This window comes from Colletotrichum siamense (genome assembly GCF_013390195.1).
Source record: "Colletotrichum siamense strain Cg363 chromosome Unknown KSG_Cg363_contig02, whole genome shotgun sequence".
In the NCBI taxonomy this organism is placed as follows: Eukaryota; Fungi; Ascomycota; class Sordariomycetes; order Glomerellales; family Glomerellaceae; genus Colletotrichum; species Colletotrichum siamense.
In genome coordinates, this window is record NW_023501015.1 from 7098208 (window position 1) to 7123611 (window position 25404).

At 53.8% G+C, this 25404-nt stretch overlaps 9 protein-coding genes across 9 annotated transcripts; 4 read left to right on the forward strand and 5 right to left on the reverse strand.

Moving 5' to 3' along the window:
• Nucleotides 1-3824: 3824 nt before the first annotated feature.
• Nucleotides 3825-5802, forward strand: CGCS363_v003867 (uncharacterized protein; the record flags this gene model as incomplete). The annotated part of the gene is made up of 2 exons (XM_036635716.1): nt 3825-5270; nt 5323-5802. 2 exons carry the CDS (start codon nt 3825-3827, stop codon nt 5800-5802), a joined length of 1926 nt encoding a protein of 641 aa, XP_036499465.1.
• A 355-nt stretch (nt 5803-6157) lies between these two features.
• Nucleotides 6158-7279, reverse strand: actA (actin; the record flags this gene model as incomplete). Its single annotated transcript, XM_036635717.1, has 3 exons — nt 6158-6385; nt 6437-6998; nt 7059-7279. The coding sequence occupies 3 exons, from the start codon at nt 7277-7279 to the stop codon at nt 6158-6160; spliced, it is 1011 nt and encodes a 336-aa protein (XP_036499347.1).
• An 823-nt stretch (nt 7280-8102) lies between these two features.
• Nucleotides 8103-10376, reverse strand: mus-23 (Double-strand break repair protein mus-23; the record flags this gene model as incomplete). Its single annotated transcript, XM_036635718.1, has 4 exons — nt 8103-8980; nt 9031-10120; nt 10185-10312; nt 10361-10376. 4 exons carry the CDS (start codon nt 10374-10376, stop codon nt 8103-8105), a joined length of 2112 nt encoding a protein of 703 aa, XP_036499346.1.
• A 794-nt stretch (nt 10377-11170) lies between these two features.
• CGCS363_v003870 (uncharacterized protein) lies at nt 11171-11792 on the forward strand (the record flags this gene model as incomplete). Its single annotated transcript, XM_036635719.1, has 2 exons — nt 11171-11274; nt 11330-11792. 2 exons carry the CDS (start codon nt 11171-11173, stop codon nt 11790-11792), a joined length of 567 nt encoding a protein of 188 aa, XP_036500369.1.
• A 598-nt stretch (nt 11793-12390) lies between these two features.
• maoN-1 (Monoamine oxidase N) lies at nt 12391-13920 on the forward strand (the record flags this gene model as incomplete). Its single annotated transcript, XM_036635720.1, has 2 exons — nt 12391-12466; nt 12512-13920. The coding sequence occupies 2 exons, from the start codon at nt 12391-12393 to the stop codon at nt 13918-13920; spliced, it is 1485 nt and encodes a 494-aa protein (XP_036500370.1).
• An 80-nt stretch (nt 13921-14000) lies between these two features.
• Nucleotides 14001-15983, reverse strand: CGCS363_v003872 (uncharacterized protein; the record flags this gene model as incomplete). Its single annotated transcript, XM_036635721.1, has 1 exon — nt 14001-15983. The coding sequence occupies one exon, from the start codon at nt 15981-15983 to the stop codon at nt 14001-14003; it is 1983 nt and encodes a 660-aa protein (XP_036500367.1).
• Nucleotides 15984-16442: 459 nt separating this feature from the next.
• On the reverse strand, nt 16443-18514 carry DSK1 (Diatom spindle kinesin-1; the record flags this gene model as incomplete). Its single annotated transcript, XM_036635722.1, has 5 exons — nt 16443-16448; nt 16509-17141; nt 17191-17861; nt 17921-18185; nt 18239-18514. 5 exons carry the CDS (start codon nt 18512-18514, stop codon nt 16443-16445), a joined length of 1851 nt encoding a protein of 616 aa, XP_036500368.1.
• A 1014-nt stretch (nt 18515-19528) lies between these two features.
• CGCS363_v003874 (uncharacterized protein) lies at nt 19529-21179 on the reverse strand (the record flags this gene model as incomplete). The annotated part of the gene is made up of 6 exons (XM_036635723.1): nt 19529-20119; nt 20177-20385; nt 20444-20585; nt 20639-20738; nt 20793-20920; nt 20976-21179. The coding sequence occupies 6 exons, from the start codon at nt 21177-21179 to the stop codon at nt 19529-19531; spliced, it is 1374 nt and encodes a 457-aa protein (XP_036500371.1).
• Nucleotides 21180-22694: 1515 nt separating this feature from the next.
• DEP4-2 (FAD-dependent monooxygenase DEP4) lies at nt 22695-24735 on the forward strand (the record flags this gene model as incomplete). Its single annotated transcript, XM_036635724.1, has 4 exons — nt 22695-22728; nt 22847-23455; nt 23509-23583; nt 23636-24735. 4 exons carry the CDS (start codon nt 22695-22697, stop codon nt 24733-24735), a joined length of 1818 nt encoding a protein of 605 aa, XP_036500372.1.
• Nucleotides 24736-25404: the final 669 nt, after the last annotated feature.

Sequence of the window (25404 nt, forward strand, 5' to 3'; positions counted from 1 at the left end):
GTGCTTCCTGCCACGGTCCAGGTGTCGCTGCCTTCTCGTCTGCTGCTGCTGCTGCTGCTGCTGCTGTCGTCCTTGCTGAACCAAGCCTGCCTGGCTGGCTGGCTGGTGCTCCTCCCCGTGTAAGGTACGGTGGGCAGAGTTTGCTTGGGAGTTTGCTGAGCTTTCGTGTTTCGGTCCTCTGATTGGCTGCTAGGAGCTGAGCTGTGGATGGCTATGTTATGGCGCTAGCGGCAAGTGCCCAGACTTCCTTGACAGAATGTTATTGCCGGAATGCAACGGCACCCGAAGTAAACCCGGTCCGTTGCACACAACCCAACACAATCCAATGGCCGAGGTGGACACTGCGGGCAGAGGCGTGGAGGCTGATGAGAGTGCGGGTGATGGTGGTGAGCCGCATGGAAGAGGCTGCCACTTGCAGTGTCTCCAAGGGGCGGCTCTGGCAACCGCAACTCGCTGAGTTGACGAAGTCGCAGCAGACAATAAGAGAAGGGCTCGTTCAGCTCGAACAAGCCAAGCAGAAGCAGGGAGAGGACACAGCGGTCGAGAGACACATACCTTGACCTACCTTGAAGGTGAGGCTCTGCGGCGGATGCCAGCAGCAGCCCTCGCCTCAGCCCGCTGCATTGGGGCGAGACGGCGAAAAGAGTCTCAGAGAATAGAGTGAATGGTGTCTGCATCAGTCTGCACCCATATGCAGCCCGCCTCGGGTCAAGGACGTGAGCGTTGCCATCTCGACAGTGATGTTGCTGAGGCTGGCCTTGATGTCGACGCAAAACGCAGACCAAGGCAAGCGTCCCGCACGAGGCTGGTGATGTGGCGTGGATCACGTGATGTGGCTTGATCTCCTGTCGTCTTATGTAAGTGCCTATCCATGGATCCGTAAACACACGGGCCGTTCGGATGACTCCACACTTTTGCCGGCAACCCCAGGCTCCCAAGGCTCCCAAGCCAATCTGGGCTCGGCAGTCACGGGCAACACTGGATCTTGGTCTCCTTGGAAAGCCGCAGCCCGGGCAGGTGCCAAGTGCTTGTTCCTGGAAGTCTAGCAGCTGCGGCCAAGTGCCAAGTGCCATCTTCCCCTCCTCCAGTGCAGTGCATCGCCGCCCCCCATTTCTTTCCCCCTCTGGTGTCCCCTCCCGTCAATCAATTCCCGTCCCCTCTTCCTAGCTTGACTTTGAATGCGCATCATCACGCGCTGCCGATCGAGTTCGAAACTTTGCCCAACCTAGATTGAGTCAGCTGATGGCGCGGACCGACCGCAGCAAAGACGACGATGGAACCCTCACCTCTCACCTCACCAGCCGTTGCCTGTCGAATGGTTGGCTGGTCGACCTCTGCCTTGGCTCTGCCACATCGCGCGCCAACATGTGATCTCATCAGTCATCAACTTATACAGTCATTCTGGCGAAGCTCTCATATGCACCGGTTACATCGCGTCGTGCTGAGTCGACTTTGGAAACAGAAACACAATTTAGCCAAGCTATACAATCTCCTCTTTGCCCAGACAACCTCGTGTGATACGCAGCCGTCGCGTCGGCTCACAAAGCTTGATTGATGGCTACCACAGCATGTCCACACCAGGCACAGCCAACCCTTCCGCGATCCGGAATGCTGGAGGCCGCGCTCTCCGTGTCATTGGTCCTAGTCAAGCAGCAGCAGCAGCAGCGGCAGGACGCTTCTTCCGGGAGCTTCTACCTCGCTGTCTGCCGACAAGCTTGCGGGAATGGAAGGCAAAGGACAGACGGAAATGCGGGGATGGCTTCTTGCGCGTTCGGTGGTCGACTACGAATACTCGCTGCACAGCAAGCTGGACACTGGTGTTGACAAGCTCACTTGAAACGTTCCTCGACGACAGCCGGGATGGCTTGGCCAATGCGAGCCACCACTGCAGTCTGCCATGGTCTGCAATGGCCTGCAACAGCCCTAGCTAGACGGGCGGTCCAGAGCCTTTTGGGAGGCATCGTCCAGCGTGCCAGCAGGCCACATAGATGATGGGTGACGGGGACCCAGGGAGAGCGGAACCCCTAGTTTTTCGAAACATGCAGCAGCAGACGAGTGGCCAGCAACAAGCAGCCAAAAGTTGCTAAAGATGGACATGGAGATGCTTGGCCACGTTTTGATGCCGCCTGAGGCTGATCTGAGCACCCTCAAAGTGGTGCACCATGCAGGAAGGCCTCCTGGCTTGGCGTTGCCTCTACTTGCGTGGACTCTTAAGACCAGAACAGTCTCGTCGTCTTTGGTCTTGGGTTGAAAGGGCTGCCTGCTGTGGACATGAGATGGTTGACATGACCAGTGTGCATCCATCTACTTTCTTCCACTACTATCACACACGCAACTTACCCTGACGGGAGAACCTTGCTGAACCAACACTGAAGGTACGCTTGAATCAAGCAAGCGGTATTTTGGCTGTGTGGTCTTTTTATCTACCAAAGCTTCTGCCCTCTCCTTGTTATTTTTTTACTCCAACTCCTCCACCTCCTCCGTTCGCTCCAGGAACAGGAACAGGAACAGGAACAGGAACAGGAACCAGGCAGACACCAGCCAACAAGCGTCCCCTCGACCCTGACGCTTGTTGACGCCCAAACACACTGACGCCGGACGGGAAGCTCACACGGGCACAACCCCACCTCGAAGCCGCGAGCAACGACCCACGTGGTACCTCAGCCGCCACGGCGTCGTCATACGATTGGCGGGTATCGTGCATGTCACACCGCTGGCTCCCTCTCTCCTCTCCTCTCCTCTCGTCTCGTCCCCCTCTCCTCCCTCGCGGGCAACCAAGACGCACTACCACCACTTGGGCGGTCCCAACCCCCTTGCGATCGCTGCGTGGCGGTTGCTCATTCCAGCCCGTTCGTTGCAAACTTGCAGGCCGCCCCTAAAAAGGTGAGACCACTTTCGAGAAGACTGGACGCGAGTGTGCGTTTGTGTGCTTGCTCTGCTCTGCTTTTGCGGCGGTCTGGTCTGCCCCTCGCTCGACTCCCCAGTCCCCCCATCGACTTTTGCTGGCATACATACATCCGAACCGAAGCGAACGGAATCCCGCAAAAATCAAGGGGACAATCGACAGAAACCCTGCTTTACGTCGAATGAGGCCTGTCGGTAGGCACACGGGTTGCTTTACCTGACCTGACCTGACCACAGCGCACACCAAGTTGTTGTGAAAGAAGAAAGCAAAAAGGTCCCTGTCATCGGTCTGGGCGGGCTACCACATCACCATCGATCATCACCGATCATCCGTCTCCTCCGCCGTCCGTCTCCTCCGCAAGGGCGCTTCTTCGTCTTCTTCCCTACCTTATTACTACGTCTCCTTTTCCACCCTTCCCCTCCCTTACCTTGCACTCCCGTTTTCTCTTGAACCAGAATCATGTCCTGCCGGTTTACAGCCACCGAGGCTGCCTTTGCAGACGTGGGCTAAGACCAACCAACAAGCCAACACAAGACGCTACGCAGAGAAGAGACAAACCCACCTTACACAACGCAATACACCTTACACACACGGCATCGCACCTCCTCATACGCATTAAGCAGGCACATGCGCATACGCATCCTCAGTATTTTACACTCTTGTCAACCTCACACCTCAGTCGACATCGCCCCAACTGTCGCCTAGGATTCCCGGTGCGGATTGGAAGCCCGTTTCACATCGGCTTCTCTGCAGCACGCCGGGTTCCAGCAAGTTTCAACCGTCCGTGACGAGGGAATCCCCGGTCGCCAAACCGCCCGCACCAGATCAGATCTGCCCTCCAAACCGTTCCGTTCACGGCAGCAGACACCCGCCCGTGAACATACCTTCCAGACATTCGCAGTCCCGTGCCGGGCGCACTATGGATGCCTTCGAGGTAGTCCGCTCTTTCGGCAGAGGCATCAATCGCGCTGCCCGCGGCGTGCGCAACAAGGTGCGCCGTGACGGACAACCATCATCATCTGAAAGCCCCCCCACCTCGTCGGCCCCATCTCTGTCCGCTTCATCCACCAGCGCCGAGGAACCGCACCACGCACCGACCGGCCAGCAGCCCGATCTTGAGGCTCAGATTCCTCCTCCTGTTCAGACGGCTTCTTCTCAAAACCACTATGAGGCCGTCCCGCTGGCTTCACCGCCGCCTTTCACACCTACCACACCGCACCACCAGCCAACATCACCTCCACCTCACACGGCAGCTCACTCGCAGCATGTGCTCCCAACTCTTACCCTTACCCTGGGCCCCTCAGCCCAAGCCCCCACCCACGATGCATCTGATCACTCGCATCCACCTCAGTCTGCCGGGTCTACCGTCTCGGCCATGTCAAATGCCCAGACGTTGAACAACAGCAATACTCATATCCAGACTCTCAACGTACCGGCAGACCTGTCGCAGCCCGTGTCGCCGCTGTCACCACTGCCTCCAGCCATTGTACACTCGCCAGCTTCGCCCTCATTCATCCCGTCTGCCATCTCGTTTGCGCCTCAAGTCCACCCGAACTCACCCGTTCCTCAGCCTCTCAACCTATCTGCAGGACCCTCGCCCTCCGGTCAATACCTACCATCGCCACTGAACTCCCCGCTGCCGCTGGATCTTGAGCGATCTTCGCGATCACTTCACACCAGAGAAAAGGATGCCGTATCCCTCCGATCCCAGAGCGCCCGGCCCCGCACGTCCCGCTCCCGGCGCGACTCAGTCATTGAAAAAGTGGCCTCCCTCGACCCCCGGCTGTCCCGTCGGCGCTCACGGATCCTCGGGCCCAAGACGGGCAACAGTCTGATGGACTTGCCCCCGGAGCTGCAGCTTCTCATCATCGACCACCTTGAGTTCGGAGAACTGGAAAACCTGCGCCGCACGTGTCGCTTTTACCGTAACTTCCTCACCAAACAGACTATCCGCGACCTTTTCGGCGAGCAATTTCGCCTGGCTCTGCTTGCGCACTGCTACGTCTGTCTCAAGTACGACCCCACCCGTGGCAGTTTGCTATGGGCCGATTACAACCACCCGCGCTATCCGCTTGCCAGCAAGTGTGTCGACTGCGCCTATCAAAAGAACGAACTTTCTGTTGGAAAGAAGGTTGCTCTGGGAAACTACGCCAGCGTGTGGATCTGCCGATGGTGCGGCTATCCCGTTACTAATGCCTCCGCGCCGAACCAGCCGGAGTTCCACAAGGGCTGCTACGAGCACTACAACAACGTGCTCTTGGTTTACTTTGTATTGGGATGGATTCAGCTTTGCCTTGGCGTCGTCGCCGGCGCTCTCTGCTGGAGATATTTCAAGGACAAAGTGTTGGTTCTAGCGCCCTCTATTGTGAGTGTCACGGCCTCCCTTGATTTTGAAACGCTCTCACTAACACTCGTAGGTCAACTTTATTCTATTATGGTGGTGCTTGGCGCTCCTCATCACGAGAGGAGAGCACAAGCGCACATACCACCTATCTCTGATTCTCGAAGCCGCGATTCTCGGGCTCTGGTGCATGCCTCTTTACGTCTTCATCAACCTCAACGAGGAGAATTTCAAGGGCCTCGAGGATAGACGCGTCACTGTCACCTTGGTCTTTGTGGTCCTCAACATGTTCTTCCGCCTGCTCAACGTGCTGGGCAACCTCATTCTCGCATGCGAATGGCGACACTTTGCCAGAAACAAACCCCGCTCCACGCCCATCACGAAGGCGCTCAGCTTCGTCCTCGCGGGACTCGTGTATTGGACCTACCCCCAGAGCATCGAACAGGAATACCCCGCACAGTACCATTTCTTCAACACCGGCCGCCGGCGTATCAAACGCATCCTCGCCGAGCGGAACCACCAGCGACAACAGCAGCAACTTACGATGATGATTTAGACGAAACGAAAGGAAAGAATGGTGGGCTTGGCGGATATTGGGAGTTTCAAACCGGAAAGGCGCATCGATATTGAATGAGTTTCATACAAGAAGCGTAATGGGTGGGCGTGCTTTGGACCGAAAGACTTTTTCTTCATTTTATTTTTCACCAGGGATATCGACGGGCTCAACACGGCGTAGGAAACTGACTCGGGGGAAGGAAGCGTGCTTGAAATTTCCTTTCCCTTGTTAACGATACCTACACCCACAGCAGCCTGTCGGATCTCACAGCACGACACCGGCGCTGGTAATGAAACGATGCAGCACGATACGATGCGCCTCAGCAGATTGAGGCGAATTGAAAGAAAGAATTTATTTAGAGACATTTCCTGTTGACCACCTCAGGGCCCGTCTCGTCGTACTCCTCTCTAGAAATACACATGTTTTTGAACGTGGAAAGCTGACTGACGATGGAGCCCCCTATCCAAGCGGAGTAAATTCTGTTGCGCGGTGAAATGATGTTAACCTTGGCTTTCGGGAGCATCCTCCTCAGCTCCTTCTTAAGCCGCTCGCCGTAGCCTGGTATCATGGTGTTTCCACCCGCCTACATCTACGTCAGCGATTCCTCCAACAACGCGTCGATGCGCACACTCACCAGCAATACGTTCCTCAACAGCGTGCCTCCCAACTCCTCCCCAGCGTTCCCCACGCTCGAACAGACCCCGTGGTAGAACTCGGGCACATCGAGCCCCAAGATGTCGTGGTTGAACATCACCTCGCCCGCCATCATCTCCACCGGCCGCCCGGGGACCACGCTCTTCCCGTCCGGCAGCGTCCACCTCTTCCCGTCGTCGGGCGCGCGCAGGGTCCACTCGACGTACTCCTTCTCAAAGTCCATCGCCACGCGCACGCGCTCAAACTTGGCCAGCCTGACAAAGTCGTCGGCGGCGCCGTTGGAGGGGAAGTGGACGTGCTCGTCGGCGCGGAGCGTGTGCGCGAGCCAGTCCTCCACCGGCTGCCCCGCGACCTCGCAGCGCCGGGCGAGGGCGTGGAGAGGGGTGAAGTCGCGGACCGGGAGGATCGAGGTCGCGGTGTGGCCTGAGTCGACCACGAGGGCCGTCGGCAGGTTGGCGGCGTAGGAAGATAGGAGGGCGGGGGTTGTGGTGAAATAGGAGGGGGCGTGGAGGCTTTCAAAGACGTAGGTTGTTTGGCGGAGGCTAGCCGTGTTAGACATTCACAGCAGAACGGACCGGGAGGAGGGGTGGGGTGTTGGGAACCGTTGGTCTTTGGGAGCGTGGACTGCCGGCTCGGTCATAACGACCGGGTGCGACGACGGGTTAGCGCCGATTTCCTTGTAAGTGTGTCTCCATATCTTGTCCATGTCGTCCCATGTCTGGATCATGCCGTATGGATCGAGAGGTCGACGGATACGCTGGAATTCCGGTATGGGTGGATCTGGGTTGACTGCATGGCCGATGTTGTAGATTGACTTGCCCATATTAGGTTCTTTCGTATCAAGTGGCCCTGAAATGGAATATTTGACGTACTTGCCATCCACTAGTGTTAAGCTGCACGTCTAATGGTGACCTGGTGGGATATTGAATGGCGCTCGCTGATACATGTCAGAAGTGAAGTCAACGGAGACATGTTGCCATGGGAAAGTTACGAAATATGGTTGAAGGATGTTGATCGCCTCCGAACCCAGCCTTGATGAAGCCGGACCTATCAAAAGTCAGAACCTGCCCTGAAATACATATACTCTCAGAATCGCACAAACCCGTTATCGATCACGACAGCCGACACGTTCATCCTGCCAAAGGAGTGTAGTCAATCGATGTAAGACCGAGCTGAACCTAGCTCAAGGGGAATCCTCGGATTTATATGCGCCAAGATCTCAGCTTCCACTGCTTGCTAAGTTTGTGCCGCCTGACAGCGGAGGCTAGGCGTTCATGCAGGAGCACACAACAGGTTTGTTTGCTAAATTGCTGCGCTTGCTTCGAGCTGACAAGCGAAAAAAGAAAGGTTGGGCAATCGGGATTTAATGCAGACGGGCCTGACGTCAGACTTTGGAATAAGCAAATTTGCGCATGCTTTGGGATCCTTAGGCGGTTTGTACTCAGACTTACATCTCACAACTTCAATGGAAATGCCAGTCGTCTCATAAGCGTGGTATCTTGATTCTTCTTAATCATGAGGTGAGTCAAAGCAAAACGCCGCTCCCTGACTCCGCCCGACTAGCTAAACATCATGAACTTTTCAGGGCCTATTACACATGCTTTGTAGCTCTGTAGGGACAAAGAGTCTCGCTCTAGCGCATCTTCTCATCTCCGTCTGGACCGGGTGTTAGGAGCAGGCTCAAAAGCGTCGTCCTCGGAAATCTCGTCGTCGCTAATTTCCACCGCCTTCTGCGAAGCAGCAGCCTGAGAAAAATTGAGTTTCGTCTGGCGCGTCGTCTTGGGTGCTGCGCGTGCCGGTTGCGATCTCTTACCGCGCGTGGGGGCGGGTACTTCCTCAAAGTCATCATCGTCCATCACCACATCCTCTTCCTCTTCATCCTCCTCCTCAAACAAGGGCTTCTTGCGGCCTCTGGCGGGTGCCTTCTTTGCTGGCGCCGCCTTCTTCGCCGGGGCCTTCTTCGGCGCAGCAGCCTTTGTTGTACGAGCGGCTGCCCCACGCTTCGCAGGTTGACGGGCAACTGGCTCATCTTCCAGGTCCATCATGTCGTCGTCGTCCTGTGTCTGCGCCCGTCTCGATCTCGCCTTAGCCGTAGCGGGCTCTGAGACCGTCTCTGTCTCAATGACGCCAGGCTGATCTTCCCAATGACCGTCCATATCAGAATCCCAGTCGTCTGGCTTGGGCTTGATCTTCCGCTTCGAACGCTCCTTCAACAGTCCCTTAGAGAACTGCTCCTCAAGCTTGGATCTGTACATCTCCATGTGCTTGTCATAGTCCTCGTCGTCGGAGTCGAGGCTAAGCATTTGCTTGACCTGGCCAGCCAGTGACTCGCTAACGAACTCTTCCATTGCGTGCTTGTCGTCTTTGTTGACGAACTGGTTGACAGCGTCTCCAAAAGGAGCCGTAGGCAAAATCTTCAGGGACTGCGCCGCTAGGAACTCTTGAACCAGGGCCTCCACTTTGATTGTGTCTAATCCAAGGGCTTCTTCCAGCATCTCGGGGATATCTGTCTCGGCGTTGCGTTCTTTGGAATGTCAGCTTGTGTCTGGTGATCCGTGGGTAAAGTACACTTACTGGAGGCACCGGCCTTCTTCCGGTGGAAGTAGACGACGTCATTGGTATTGGCAACCTTGCCAATAAATCGGTTGGAAAATCGCTGTGGGTTCTCGCAGTCGTATTTACCACCCTCGGGGGCGGTGTACTCGACCTTGAGACGGATCAAGGGCAACGGAGGTTCTTCCTCTTCGTCCTCCTGGATGGCAGCCCAATCCTCGTTTGCCTCCTGAATCATCTCCTCGACGACCACCATAAGTCTCTTGGTGAGTTCTTGACGGTTGTCCTTCTTGGCGTGCAGACCCTTAAAGCGCGAATCACTGGAAAGGACGATCTCCCTTGTGATGAAAGGACGGACGGTTTTGAGGGGAACTTTCTCCACCTTGAACTCCTTTCCAGATACATTCAGGATGGCGACATGCTTCGGGACGGCCTCGCCTGGTACTAGCGACGTGGCGACGGAAGAGCCAGGCTGCATGACATGGAAGCCAGTTTCGGGATTCTGCGAGGGATCGATGAGACACTCGTGCTCGTGGCCCCAGACAACAAGATCCAACCAGTTGGGCAGGACGGTCTCGGGGAGGTATGAGGTGGCGGTGTGTGCGTGGTGGTTTTGGTGTACGGTAAGAAGGTTGAACCAGTCCCCCTCCTGGATATCCGGGCGATACCACTTGACCTTGTTGTCTCTGAAGGTACGGAACATGCGCTCGTCGCGCACATTGCTCAGTCCGTAGAGGGCTAGCTTGGTTTGTCCCTTCTGCAGCATGACTGGCTTCGCCTCGATATTGTCGGCCTCTGCAATGCGACCAAAGTAGTTGACGAGACCGGCAACCTGGAGAAGATCCAGAGAGCAGTAATGACCCTCGCCACTTGGGTCGTCGTGGTTGCCATGGATAGAGAAGACGGGAATGGAGATGTTGATGTCGGGGTCTTCGTAGTTGACGTTGGGGAATGCGCCCTCGAAAACTTCGTTCGCGTCGCTGAGGAACTCGAGCTCGCAAGGTTTCATGCCGAGGCAGTTCTTTCGCAGACTGCGCATGACCTGGTACATGGACTTTCGCGAAGGCTTGTTGTCGTGGAAGAGGTCACCGCCGAGGAGGACCATGTCGACCTGCGATACAGGTTAGCGGGCCGAGTCTCGGTAGTAGCAAGGCAAGCTAGGCAAGCTTGCTTACATCTTGGGCCTTGGCAATGTTCAGGATCTCGTCGAAAGTCTTCCAGCTGTCGTCTTTTCGGATCGGATCGCGCTCTTCGTAGCCGACATGGTTGTCTGTCGCAACCAGGATGCGGATGGTGTCCGCCTCTGCATGGGGTCAGCAAACGGCTGTAAGGGGCTACCGATAGAGCATACCTGTGAATTCGGGCATCTTGGCGAGCAGACCGACCGCCAGTCTTGTCAATTGAGAGTCTGCTTAGCGATGCTGGGAATAGCTGTGAGGCGACGAAGGTGTGTTCGCAAAACAGCAGCACCTTGACGGAGCGGCTTAAGTGGTCGTCGCGTGGAGCAACTCAGAGCGCGCCACAGCAGCAGGCAGCGACGCGAAACTGCCCAAAGCTGCAACTCGCAGGCACGTGTGGTGGGGAGCTCTCAGGTGGCTCGTGCACTGAAGCAGGCGGGGTGGCACCTGAACCTCCACCTTGTTGGGGGCAGCTGCCTAGTGTACCTTAGCTGCTGAACGAGACCCTCCAAGGTGATCGAGGGACGGAGCCACGAACATCCACTCGGCTTCTTTCCAGAGCTTTTTACTAACCATACCTTACCTTAGATGCACGTCACGCTGATCTTGCCTGGAAATTGGACAGGCGAGACTGCAGAAGAAAGTCCACTCTGGTACTCGACGAAACCAAAATGCCTTGCAATAGTGGGAAGGAGTCCTGATACTGGCCGACAGGGGGGCGTGTTAGCCATCTCTTCACTGAGTCCCTCGTTGAATACTTTCGTAAACATCATTCTTTTTCTTTATGAAGCTTCTTTCGATCGGCAGATAACTGAAAAAAATGAGAATCATCAGCTACTTTGTCATGCGACCAAAGTCAGTGGCTGTTCTTAGATCTGACGGGTTGATCTTTTCCCCGCATCTCCATCCCGACCTTAAATACCGGCAGCATCCAGTGCCCAATGCCGAGCCCCTCTTGTTGAACCTCTTCCCAATACGCTGCAATGAACAAGACAGACAGTGCCACCGTCCTCGACCTTTCTGCATGGCCTACGGCCGAGAAATTCGTCTCTCGATGCCGAGAATTCCTAAGTGAAGTGCAGGACTTGTAAGTCACCACGACATCCGCCGCTTAGACGTCAAGAACTGAAACTTTATGATAGGACACCTGGGAAAGATCTAGAAGAGAGACTGAACAGAGAATATGGCCCCGGGAATAAGTTTTATGAAGATTTCTGCACCTATATAAAGCAGGGCCTAGTGGAGGGTTGGGTGGCCCAGACAGAGATCGACGGGCCAAAGTACCGGCGTGGCAAGATAGCTCTTCCCTCAGAAGAAACGCGATACTTTAGTATCACAACTGTCTACATGGAGAGCAAGGAAGATTACACTGGGCAGTACCATGCTCATCCTTACGGGGAGATCAACTGCGTTATTCAGCTCGACGCCACCGCCGAGCTGAAGGGCATGCAAGGTTGGCAGGGCGCAGGCTGGACGTCGCCAGGTCCCGGAACGCATCACTACCCCGAGGTCAGAAAAGGGGCTCTGGTTGCGTTGTTCTTTCTTCCAGCTGGCCGCATCTCGTACAATGCTACGCCAGGCATGCCGCAGCCGTTGTCTACGTGACGTTCGCCAACATATACTTTGAAGGCTTGAGACGAATCATGAAAATAGCCTGTAAATAGTGAGATATAGCGGACAGTCGCTTAGTGCGTAGAAATAATGACCGATTAAGGCGGACATATCTGCCACAAGAATCTCCGTCATCCGATGCCAATGCGGTCTTTCGGAGGCCGGTCGTACCGCTAGATGCAACGCCTTGACACCTCGCCTCCGCTACAGCCACAGACGTTGAGTTAAGCTCTTTTGACATGGGATGGGGGACATCTTACCCAACATGCTTAAAAGATTATCGTGGTGAGCCGCAAGATTGTCTCCAAAAGGGGCGCATCCCGCGTGGGAGCCGACAACTATGCAACGGGGACGTCACGGGCAGACGCTACCGAGGTCGTGACGATGTGAAGTTCAAGTGCTTGGACATTTCGGACGGCACGCGCAGACGGAGAACTTCTTCGTGTTCTTGAGGACACTGCTGGTGTATTTAAACCCAACGGCCAGCCGGTAGTCTGGAATCATAATTTACACATCATAAGTCCGCTCACCATCCTTGGTCATATCACTGGTTATCAGACCAAGTAGCCATCTTGATCAGCTTCTCGCCAAAATGATCGACAAAACTGCCGAAATGTCTCGCTCTCGCGATGGGTTCGTCTGGACCCCCCAATCTGGGTTCTCATATGGTGTGTATCCTGGACTTTTGTTGTGCTCCCACTAACAAAGAATAGGTCTTCGGACTCCAGCTGTCGTCTCATCCACCCCACACGGCGAACTATCCGACAAATACGATGTAATCGTTATTGGAGCTGGTTTCGCAGGCTTATCAGCAGCCCGGGATCTTGCATTTGCTGGTAAGAGTGTCTTGCTCGTCGAGGCTCGCGATCGCATTGGTGGTCGCACGTGGACCGCATACAGCGAAAAGGGAGAGTCGTACGAGATGGGCGGGACTTGGATCCACTGGCAACAACCACACGTCTTTGCAGAAGTTCAGCGATACGGTCTCGATGACTTTATTGAAACCAATGCTGTCCCGGAAGGGTGTACCATCTACTCAAAAGCAAACGCCACTGACCCAGTTATCTCACGAAACTTACAAGAGGCGGACAAGACTCTCGCCAAGATTGAGATGCTCATGGCACGACTGTTAGATGTCGATGGGAAAGGCGGCCGCACTGTCATCCCTTTCCCATTCGATACCCGGAGCAGCATGCAGAACAACACGCTGTATTCGCAAATCGACGAGCTTAGCATCAAGGACAGAGTTGCCCAGATGACGGACTTATCACAAGAGGAACGGATTATGATCGAGGCCCACGCGTCTTCTTTCTTCGGGATACCTTCGAACGACGCGGCATTTTCGGCGGTGCTCTATACGTATGCTCTTTGCAGCTTCGATCCGAAGACGACCGAAGATGCAATCATGAGGTACAAGCTCAGCAAGGGCACAACTTCACTAGCCCTGGCTATCCTGAATGATTTCAAAGGTCATCGGATCTTCTACTCGCTGGTCAAGTCCATCTCTCAAACGGATGAGCCGTACGGCGTGAGTGTGACGCTAGAGTCTGGGAAGGAGTTCAACTCTAAAGCCGTCATCACAACCATCCCGATGACCGTCCTCTCGAGAACCGAGTTCAACCCGCCACTGTCTTTCTTGCGCCAAGCTGCGTTCAAGGAAGGTGTCGTGCCAACCAAGATGGGCAAGCTTCTTGCCACAACTTCGACAAATCTTCCCGGCGGTTACAACATCGTATGCGACGGCGGAAGTCTGCCTTTTGCCAGTGCTTTCGCCGACGGCACGAGGAACGGTGAGCCGCTGCTCACATTCCTCACCCATCCTGGACACAAGCTGGACTCTGACGAGGAGAAGTTGCGTCTGATTGAGACGTTGCATCCTCAGGGGCTGACACTTACGTCTGCCAGAGCTCACCTGTGGTCAGAGGATCCTCTTGCAGGGGGAATCATGCCTGTGAGGAAGGCCGGATTTCTCAGAAAGTATTATGAAGAGGCTCACAGGCCGCATGGAAGGGTCTATTTCTGTGGTTCCGACTTTGCTGACGGGTGGCGAGGGTTTATCTCTGGTGCTTTCGAGAGCTCTTATCGTGTCACAAGGGAGGTTTTGCAGCACTTGAACGAGTAGATGACTTCTTTTTCGGTTTCCAGACACAGATACAAGGAATAGTGTCTAACATATATATTGAGTATTCAATGGTTCTTAATCTATAATCGAAATGCGTTTGCGATATCTGGAGGCCGCACTACATCCACCGAGACACGGGCCAGGTTCATGATCTTTGTGTATGGTGTTCTGAGATCACCTTCACGTTGTGATGTTACCCGCAGACCAACAATGAAGGTACCCGGGGTATTGTAGGCAAATGCGGTATTGACGTGAACCTTCGAGCTTGGAACGCCGAGGTGACCATATGTGAATCGCCCTTTTCCGAAAAAGTCCCACTCTACGAAGACCACCTTTCCGGCCCCAGGAGGGACTTCGACGCTGGCTTGGAAGTTGACGGCCTGTCCAACCCTTGCTTCGAACTTTTGTTTGCCCTCAACAGTCAAGCTTACCGTGGGCTGAATGCCCCCTCGCTCATATGCGGCTGATGGTATCTGAATCGAGTTGTCTTCGCCCACGTTGTAAGACGTAGAATTCGGCGGCTGAACCCCCTTCTCGACCCAGGCACTCAAGTCTCGCAGTGCTTGTTGAACCGTTCCGCGATACGGCACTACCAGTGACCTTCGACTGTCTTTGGGTCCTTCATAGTCATGCTCGGAATTCTCGTTGAACCAAAGTCGGTAGTTGTTATCGAACTGATCGCCCAGAACTTGCTTGACTTGCCCCCTGTACCAGTCGGCGTGCCAAGGAAAAGCATCGCTGTCGGCGAGGTTTTGGACAACAATGATTTTGCCTTTGATATCACCGTCGTGAGTTGAGTCCGAGGCACCTTCCGCGAGACGTGCAGAGACATCCACTGTCCGTCTGGGGTATATCGAAGATCCCTTGGGTCCACGCAGATGGTCAAATCCGTAGAAACCAGGCCGCTCAGGGACTTGATACCGATAGTAGGCCCGCATTGCCAGCGATCGGCTGTTATCGATATTGAGTATCGTTCCTCTGGAGAGACATTTGAGAAGAGAAGTGTCGTTTTGACCCACAAGTTTGAGGTCGAATGTAGCCATCTTGGTGATGACGTTGAAGGTCCCCGTCAAGATACCAAGGACGGCGTTGCTCGAGGAATAGACTGTGAAGTCGTACCAGTACTCGCCAAGAGTAGCAGATGAGGGGGGCACAGTTTGCAAATGAATTTTGATGGGAACCCCTGCCAGGTCAACTGTGACATGTCGGACGGTGGCTTCAAAGCTGACCCGCGCCCTTCTGAAGACATCCCCGAGGGGACTCGGCTCGGTGCCAAGATACCCCTTTTTCGACCAGAAATCGTTTGCATAGGTTGGATCTAACATATTAACGATTGGATTCGTTAACAGAGCTAATGTTGATGCGTCTGTTGCTGCCGCAAAGTCCTCGAAGGTGTTGAGTGGGATCCCGAGTCTTGTCACCTCGATAAGGACATCTTTCTCGACGGAGTCAAGTGCAGCAAGAACATCGCCGCTGCCACCGGGTCTCAATGCTTTCTGAATGTCGCCAGCCTTCTCCCGGAGAACTAATCCAGCCATCGCTCTGATTGAGGGGTTGTTGGGGGCAGAAATCGGCACCGCCTGGACGAAAGGAACAGCCCCGTCCCAGATTCCCCTGGATCGCTCCATGGCACCAATGACTTGAAAAGAGCCGCCACTTCCACCGTAGATGTAGCCATAGATGCGACGCAAAGGTTCATCATAGTACCTTCTGGCGATTACCCTCGAAAGCTCAGCAGCAGCAGCCTCTGCCTCGAAGCCACGTGCGCCAGTAACTTGGACGGCATAGGCACGGCTGGCTAATGCGAAGCCAATGGTCTCGGGGGTGGCGTGTTCTGACTGGGTAGGGAATACAAGCTGAAAGAATCTCCCATCCCAAAACTCTTTTGGTGGAAAGTAGAAATTGAACCGGATACGCGTATTCTCGAGATGCCCAGCGATTCGAATATGAGCTGCTGGTGAGGTGTGGTGAGACTCACGGTCGACGACGGGACAGCCGTAGATCGGGTTGATAGAGTCTTTGGTCAATATACTTCTGTATTCGCAGTCAGATATCTGGTCCATGGTTGTTGATGTTTGAAGAAGAGATTAAAAGGCCGCGAATACGACAATACGATGGGGTTGGGAAGCGCGCCGGTGACGGGTCCAGAGAAAGCTCAATCGTCGCTGGTGATGCTCAATATCTTGATTGAACAAATGATCGACCACTGCAATGCAATGAGTTTAAGAGGACATGTCGGAATATATACGAGAGAAAACGGCAAAAGCGTACCGAAGTCAAGGGAATCGCTGCGGCGCTGCCTCCGCGCCTTCCGCGTAACATTCTCGTATTACATACGAGAATGTCTTGGGCGACGCCAGCGGAAGTTTTGGTCTTCGTTTCGAATCTGCTCACCAAATTCAAACGAGATTTTCGATATTTATTTCATTTTCGCAACATCAAAATTGCTATGCCGAGTTGCAGCGCTGATACTGCTTTGAGATAAGAAGTGGTCTCCATAGGCAAAAAGGCAACTTTTATCGCTACAACTTCTGTTTCTGACTTCTGTAAGATTGGAATTTGTCTGTATATATCACTTAGAGTGTTACATGACAATATCTCGTCGCCGAGTCGTACTCCAGCAGCACCTCGGCCTCCATTTGGTCGACGTCTACAACCACCTGACGCCACATGCTGATCTCGTAGGAATCGGCCATGAACCCAGGAAGAACCATTGCACACAAATATTTCGTGCCGTTGGACTCCTGTACATCGGCTATCTCTCCATTAACCTGATTGCCGTCAAGATCTCGGGCGTTGGACCCCGCGGCCAACTGGGGGCACAGGATGACGACCATGTTCAACCCAGGCAGGGTACCCGAGAAACCAGCAGGTGGATTCCAGCGAACGACCATACCAGGACGGATGCGCTCTTTAAAAGGCAACTTTGCGGCACTCGGGTCGAGGTCAGCACTGGAAGCAAGCTTCTGGTTCCTCGAGATGGTTTCTTCAGCCTTGGTCAGCGGCGCCTCTTCACCAGCTGTGTCAACCTTTTTAGCGGACGACTTTTGAGAGTCTATGTGAAGACGCCAAAACTTTGCTTGGAAAGCGCGGGCTTGATCCGGCGTGACTTCCAGAGTCTTGAGGCAGCGAGTGAGAAATTCTGGGGTGGGAAGACGGAGGAGTTGAGCGCCCGTCTCAGACGGCGCAAGGAGATCACTCGAAATGGCAGGGGCCCCAGACTGCTGGATATTAGAACGCTGCGACCAAGGACAGAGAGGGACTGCTCACATTTTCACCGATCCATTTCTTCAGCTGATTGTTGTTCCATGTAAAGGGCACATCCGAGTCATACGGCCAAGGCTTAGCTTTGGGCAGGAGGACCCTCAGCATCTCGGCGTACTTGAGCGTGTTCTTGCCGGCGGGACAGTCCGGGAGACAGGGGTTGACGCATGCCATGACCACGGTCTTGCAGCTACGACGGCTGGTGGGATCAAAGACATGCTTGAGGATCTTGGTGAGGGAGCTCTGGCGGAAGGGAATGTGTGTTGGCTTCTTGGGCTTCCCCGTCAAGGATGCTGCATCTACCGTCGCTCTGCCCCGAATGCAATCCTTTAGGACGGACAGACTGGTGTTGATCTCGCGAGCTTCCTTCATCCGGTCGGCTGTGTGGTTAGCCCTGTCTCTAGCAGCTTCTGAACCAGCCAGGTCGATGAGGTACAGCAGCCCGTCTTCGGCAGCGGGCATGGCGGGATTCTCGATGCGCATGCGACAGATTGCGTGAGATCGAGACGATGCATCGTTCTTCTCGGTCGCTGCCGTTCGTCGGTAAGTTGCCGCTTTCTCGATCAGATCGAGCAGGGTGCTCGCTTCGGTCACCTCAGACTCCTGCGCACCCGCCAGCTGGGTAACACCGAAAGAATCCTCCAGGACGGAAATAGGCTTGCGCGAGTTGAGTAGATCTGGGGATGTTATGTTTAGTGGTAATCGAACTGCTGTTGCGTATTGGAGAGGCCCTTACCAAAGGCGCGATTGCCTGCCAGCTCGATGATGCAGGCGTACACCTTGCGTTCGCCATCGAGGTTTCCTCGCATCAGAGAATGAGCGACCAGCTTCTCAATGGCGCTGACGGTGAAGGTCTTGCCTGAACCTGTCTGGCCGTAGGCGAACATGGTACTAACACCGCCGCTCCAGGCCCATGGGACGAGGGGTTCCACCAAATCTTGGTAGATCTTCTCGGACGTATCCTCCGGCCCATATGCGCGGTCCAAAGCAACCGAAGTTGTCTGTTTCCATTAGTATTACTGTTCAAACTGTAGGAAAGTTGATTGCTTCTCACGATCAGGGTGGGAGGGCCAAGAGGCTTGATGTGCTTTCGGACCTGGTGGATATCGACAGCTCCGTCTGTGTTGTCGCGCGTAAAGACACCACGAATGAGACCGGCAGAGACCTCGTCCTCGAGCATGGGCCGGAGCCGGGCGGCAACAATCATGTCCGGGTTCGATGTGGTATTCGGATCATCGGGGCGGGCCAGGTCTTCCTTGGCCGCTTTGGCCGCGAAGGCCTCAACGGAGGCCTGGAACCAGGGGGTGTGCTTGGTGTGGTACTCGTCCATGATTCGGGAAGGGAAATCAGACAAACAATTGCAACATGTAAAATCCTGTGCCTGATTCCGTTCTCTGCTTCGTTTGCAAAGCGACGCGGTCTTGTATTTGAAGGAAATTCTCCTCGTCAGCGAGATGCCGTGAGGCAAGATACGGCGCTGGGCGGGGGTACCTCCACATCCAAAATACAGCGAGTCCAGTTTAACACGGAGATCCTCCATGCGTTGTGCATACTGACATCCATAACATGAACAGAAATCACACACGATTGTCGTCAAATGGATGCCTAACTAGTCCACCAGGCAACTAGACAGACACATTGAAGTCGCGGTGAAACAGAATCTTCGTTGAGGCCGCAAAGGGTAGGTAGTTATTCACCAAACGTGTTGCCCACTTCATGCAAGAAGCGCAGTCGATAGGTGCCTGAACACCGCCGACAGGGATGTCGATAACCATGCATTCGGCGCCCAGCTTACTGGGACACGCCGCTAAAGTGGTAACTGACGGTTCACACAAGGCAGGCCGTCTGTCAGACATCTATCTATCTTCTGGACGCCTGGAATCTCAGTTGACACACGTGTTTGTGTTTGCAGGTCTCTGAAATTTGGCTGCCTGTTCTAGGTAGCCATAATCAACCAATGAGTTCCTCGTTTTCGCATCAAGCACACAACCAAGCTTTTGTAACATCTACAAGTCGCCGGAAAACCCGCGATTCATAACATTCAATTCGGCCGAGCAACCTAGGCAACCGTCAATGCCCACTCATGGATCTACTTAGACCCAAAAAACAAGCAAAATTTCCCGAACGAAGCTCCGTTGCCCCTCTTGGAGACGTAGTGTGAACTAATTCACGCGACAATACCTTATCCTTTGAGTATGACGGAGCCCAATGTTGTGATAGCTTCCGATTCCAGGTGACTCATCAAGTTCAAGAATACAACATTCATGTGGGAAATGGAGCGAGCTTGCTTGCGCACGATTTGTTATTTGGTACTCTACATATTTACTCATACAAAATTAGGCCATTAAATCCTGTTATTAGCATCAAACACCGCGCTGTGCGCCGATGCTCTCTTCGAGTTCCTCTTTGGGCCTCTGGCAAACGAAAAGCTTCGAGGCGACACGCTCTTGATGTTGCCGTTCGCATCAGGCTTCAGCTCGCGGACCTCGGTGGTGATGGCGACCTCGATGTCCTTCCTGATATTGCCGTTTCTATGCCTGCTGGCAGTGCTCGCACTTCTGCTCATGCTGTGGGACCTGGTAGGCGGTCTTCCGTCGGCGTACGGGTCACCCCAAGCCTTGACGTCTTGCATTTTGATCTCATTGACCATGCGCTCCTCGCTTTCGTTGAAGGTGATGTTGGTGATCGGATATGCTGAAGGAGGACCACGCCCGCGCCAGCTCTGATTACTGCCGGCGCCAAAGGTGCGCACGTCTCTTGGGGTGTTCTCTGTCTGTCTTTGCGACGAACGTATCGAGGTAATGAGGGAGCCGAAGACTGGGGTCAGCCACTGCTTGACGATCGAGAAGACCATGGGCAGGTTGGCTGTAATGACAGCGACGAAGGTTTCTCGAACAGCCCACGAGCCGGCGAGTTGTGCTCCATTTTGGGGATCCTAAAAGGGGGACCAAGTTCAGCATTTGCCAACGCAGACAAGGGGGCAACAACTTACAGTCACAATCAGGACGCATCGAAGGGTGGCGCAGACAATGACGAAGAGGCCACCGCTGAAGAGAAAGAGCAGACCCCATTTCTTCAGAGGCTTTAGCTTGGCCTGCCAAAGCATAGGAAGGGGAATTGACAACAGGTAAAGGTCCGTCGAGACGTTGAATGAAAGGTAGACCCAGACGACCTGGTTGGAAATTGCTGGCTGGCAGACATCTAGAGATGGCAAGTCAGCAAAACGGCAACATATCATCGCGGGAAGACATTGACTTACTACCGGGGTCCGGGTAGATCTGCCAGTTCTTATGAAACGGTCGACACGCTAAGAAAAGGTTTGCAACGACAACGATCCAGCTAACAATAAGGAAACCAAAGCCGACATAGATACGCATTCTAAAGGCTTTTCCCAGACCAGCCTATGCAATGTTAGACAATCGCTTTGTATGCAGGAAGACGCGAGTAAACGTACTGTTAACCTGATGTAGAATACCAACAACGAGGCCTTCAGCGACCACAACAGAACGGAATAACTAGACCATCCACAGATTTGAATGATAGAGCCGATTACCCTTCACAAAGATCATTAGCCAAGGCCGACACTCGTGTGGGGCAGGGCATCCTACCTGAGGCGATACTCCTCGCTGTCTGGCGAGAGTGCGGCCCGTTGCTCGTCAGTCATGCCATTGTTAGCCATGCCCTTCGCGATGGCCCCAACAGAATGTGCAAGGACCGTCTCTATGACATAAAAGATCTGGCCATCTCGGGGTCAGCGGGTAAGCGAAAGTCTAAGAGATGGAGAAACTGACCACTCCGACCCAGACCAGGTAGTCGTCAGCTTGGAGGCCTTTGAAACCGACTGCCCTCACTCTGGCATAGGTTCTGAGGATGGTGAAGAGAACGCCAACAGCCAGAAGCGTCCACGCCTCAATCGTGAAGGACTTCATGGCTGCCGCGGCAGCAGCAGCAGCAGCCGCCGCCGCCGCGGGATCCATTGCTGTAGCGTCGGACATGTTGAAAAGGGATGATTAACGAACGACTTGTGTACGAACCAAACGAAAGACTAAGAAAGCAAAACCACCAAAGAGAAACTCCAGGCGAGGATGTTGGCTTCCGGGGTGTTCAATTTGTACAATATTCTGAGCGCAACCAGGCTCCTACCGGAGTCCGAATGCGCTCTCGATCAACGCATGTCAGCCCCAAAGAGTTCTGTCGATCCACTGTCATGGGGTTCCAAGGTCCATCATCACCGGCACCCTGCCATTGATTTAGCGGAGTTAACCCTGGAACGGCGTTTGAGATGTCTGTGCCTGAGTCGTTGACGGGCGGGCAAGAGGGGCGCGAATCCGAAGCCATGGTGACGGATGAGTTGTAAGTGAATACGGGCTGAAAGACGGCTAGGGAATTGCAACCATTTGGTACTACTTCACCGAGGTCGCAATGCCATTACCTTCTAATCCAAATCAAGTCTTACCAAGCATCGCGATCACAAAATGTCATGCCATCTCATTCAATTCTCGCTCAATCCGATGAGTGCTCACCAAGGAAGTCTTTCTTAAGGTTTCCAGAAACGAAACATCTGTTGGATCATTGCCCCAAAGGGGGGAAATGACCCCGGTCAGCGCAGCTCACCCCAGAGAAGAGAAGTACGAGCCCGTCGGGCTCAGGGGCCGTATTGTGGGAAGTAAATAAATGTGTAGAGTTCCAACCTGCTGTCTTTTCGGTAAAGTTGCCTCTGGATAAATGTATCCGCAGGACACAAGTGCCCGTTGGACACAATTTTGTCGCCATCTCCCGAACCATTGCCCTACAGAATGACTCGCTCAGTGCCGGCCGTCATATCGAAGGGTAGCATTCGACTCTTCAAGGTGACATGCGAACGACTGTCTGTTGGCGCCAACATATTCACACCCTGTTCATAGTAACACTGCTGAGAACAGACGTTATCATTGGCCACTCGTGTTTATTGGATCCTCAATGCAGGTAACCCCGTGGGACAACATCCAATCACGATTGCGGCCGCGGGGAACCTTGAGGAAACGCCCGGATAGCCCCGACAGATTTCCCGCGCTGACTAGTCAATAAGTAACGCCCCGATGCAACGGTAAGCAAATTTGACAACGCGTTCGGGCAGGATTGGGATGAAGATGTCGTCTGTTGGTGGTGGACCCGGGGTTGGTATTTTGGAAGTTTATTAAAGTGGTTTGCGGCCAAGGCACGAACATCTGTCGAGATCAGGGGCTGCAGACCCTGTCGCCACGCCGAAATGGGAAGTGTCCAGGTCTTGCAGAGCAGCTCACCTTCCAAAGGGAGGAGATCAGCATGCCATGGGGCCCGGTATGCCGCTTCCGCGGTCGTCTCATTCTAATTTAGCCAGATGCACCTCGAAATCCTTCCGCACCCTTGACAGAAAGTAAGCACAGAGAGTAAGCAGAGATTCATCAGGATGACTTCTCCGACCGATTGCTTACTCTTTCTGTCATCCGGCAATTCGTCTTTCTCGAGAAAGCTGATCCATTGCCGAAAAGATGGAGAAGTTTGATTGCGTCGTTGTGGGAGCCGGTAGGTCTCAGACCCTCGTGTCAATCTCAACGCTACCGAGACATTCTAGAAGATGTTGAGGGCACTGAGACACGGAAAACCGCGCACAAAGACGTGGGATGCTGACAGAACACCACAGGATGGTACGGCCTGGGCGCCGCGAAGCAGTTTCACTGCACGCAGCCAGAAACCTCGCTCGTCGTCTTTGACTCCCAGCCCTCGCTTGGCGGTACATGGGCTGAGAGTCGCCTGTATCCTGGGCTGAAGAGTAATAACCTATGGGGGATGTTCGAGTATCCTGATTTTCCCATGGACAGTGAGACTTTCAACATCTACCCTCGTCAGCATATTCCTGGAGAAACCGTCAACAAGTACATCAAAGCCTATGCGGAAAAGTTTGGCATTGCCGACAAGATTCGCTCCAGCCATAAGGTGCTCACCGCCGAGCACCAGGAAACGGTCGAAGGTGGATGGATTTTGACTGTGTCAAACGCGAGCGGAGAGGAGTCAAAAGTGTTTGCTCGCCACCTCATCATTGCGACGGGGCTCACATCTGAGCCATGGCTGCCTCACTTTGAGGGCCAGGAGTCGTTCGGCGGCAAGATCTTCCACGGCAAGAACTTCCAAAAGAACGCTGACACTCTCACAACGGCGAAGACTGTCACGATCTTTGGTTCAACAAAGTTCGCTTGGGATGCTGCATATGCTTATGCAACAGCAGGCGTCAAGGTGAATTGGATTGTCCGATGTGAGTCGTCATTATGCATTCCATCTTGTTCTCATCGCTGACTGCGGTTGTAGCCAAGGGTCATGGTCCGTGTTGGATGGCTCCTCCATTCGTTACACCGCTCAAGAAGTGGCTTGAGAAGCTTGCTAGTAAGTGTTTTGGCGACCTCTCAGACACCTCAAGTCTAACGTGCTTCTACAGATACGCGGATGTTGACATGGTTCAGCCCTTGTGTATGGGGAGATGCTGATGGTTACACTGGCATTCGAAATTTCTTCCACGGTACTGCGGCTGGACGAACTATCGTTGACGGCTTCTGGAAAGTCCTCGGCGACGACGCTAAGACGCTAATGGAGTACGACTCTCATCCAGATACTGCTAAGCTCAAGCCATGGACCGAAGCAATGTTCACTTCAACCAGTTTCAGTATTCTCAACTACGACACGAACTTCTTCGACTTTATCAGGGATGGTACAGTGAGGGTTTATGTCGGTGAGCTTGATCATCTCAGTCCTGGAAAGGTCCATCTTTCGGACGGGACTGAGCTTGACGCCGACGCACTGCTGGCTCACACTGGCTGGAAACATGTCCCGCCGATCAAGTTCCTCCCTGAAGGTATTGAGAAAGATCTCGGCATCCCTCACACACCCATCGACAATGCGCCACGTGAGGATCTGGCCGGCCAGAAAGATCTCATCGAGTTGGCCGACAAAGAAATCTTGGAGCGTTTCCCAAGACTGAAGAACCAGCCGGTCTGGAACAAGGACTACACCCCCATGACTGACATGAAGGGCATCGACAGCGAAGACGAGGTCACGCCTTATAAGTCCCTCACGCCATACATGCTTCACAACTTTATCGTCCCAGCCTCGGAACGCTTCTTGCGAAGTCGTGATACAGCCTTCGTAGGCATGGTCAGCAACTTCAGCAATGTGATCACCGCACACATGCAGGGTCTGTGGATCAGCGCCTATTTCTCTGGTCGTCTGGCGAAAGACCCTGCAGCAGCGGTTGGCGACGATGCCGCAATGCAGAAGTTGAAGTATGATACTGTTGTCATGAACCGGTACGGATACTGGCGCTACCCTACCGACTGGGGCTCCAACAAATGCCCCAGCTTTGTCTTCGATGCGGTTCCATATCTTGACTTGCTGCAGCAGGATTTGGGACTTACGCCCTGGCGTAAGAAGGGGTTTTTGGCTGAGTGGTATGACCCATACGCTCCCGAAGACTATTGTGAAGTCAACGATGAGTGGGAGAGCAAGTACGGAAGTCAAAAGGCTGTGATGGCTGCCTCTTGATTTTGTGGCTAGTGTCGGGCAACTTTCTTTTGTTGATCGTGGGATCTTGGAATGATATGTAATGAGCTTTGGTCTATGGGAAAATACAGGCAGTCTGATTGACCCCTGAATCTTTACTTGAAAAAAAGAAAAACAAAAAGACTTGTGACCGTGAATCTCGTCATGAGCCAGCCAAGCCCATCACATAACGCCCTTGGTTTCTGCAATTCTCAGCAAGTACTTCTTCGCCGAGTTTTTGCCCGCCTCGAGATCTCTGAGAACCTGCCCCAAGGCATTTAATCCTCCAGTCCGCACTTCGTAGGGATGCCCATGGAACCAGCCTTCTTACAGGCCCCGCCCGAAGAACGAGAAGAACAGTGTTCCAAATTCTCTGTCACCGAGGGCTGGCCAAGATTTGGTAGACTTGGATGCGTGTATAGTTCCTACCATCGTAAACATTAACTCCGAAGACAACTCGTTCTTAGGCGAACTTGGTAGAAGATTCGCAATTTTGCCATTGCCGGGGGCAAGCGCTCGATCAATCATTCGAATCGTATTCAATTCAGACACGGTGTCAAGGGCGTAGATGATCGGATTTTCGCCGGTAGCTTCCTTGATTTTCTCCAGCGTGTGAGCTTCCCCTTGACGGTAGTCGATCGCCGTGTCACCCTTAGATTTGTCGAGTAAAGT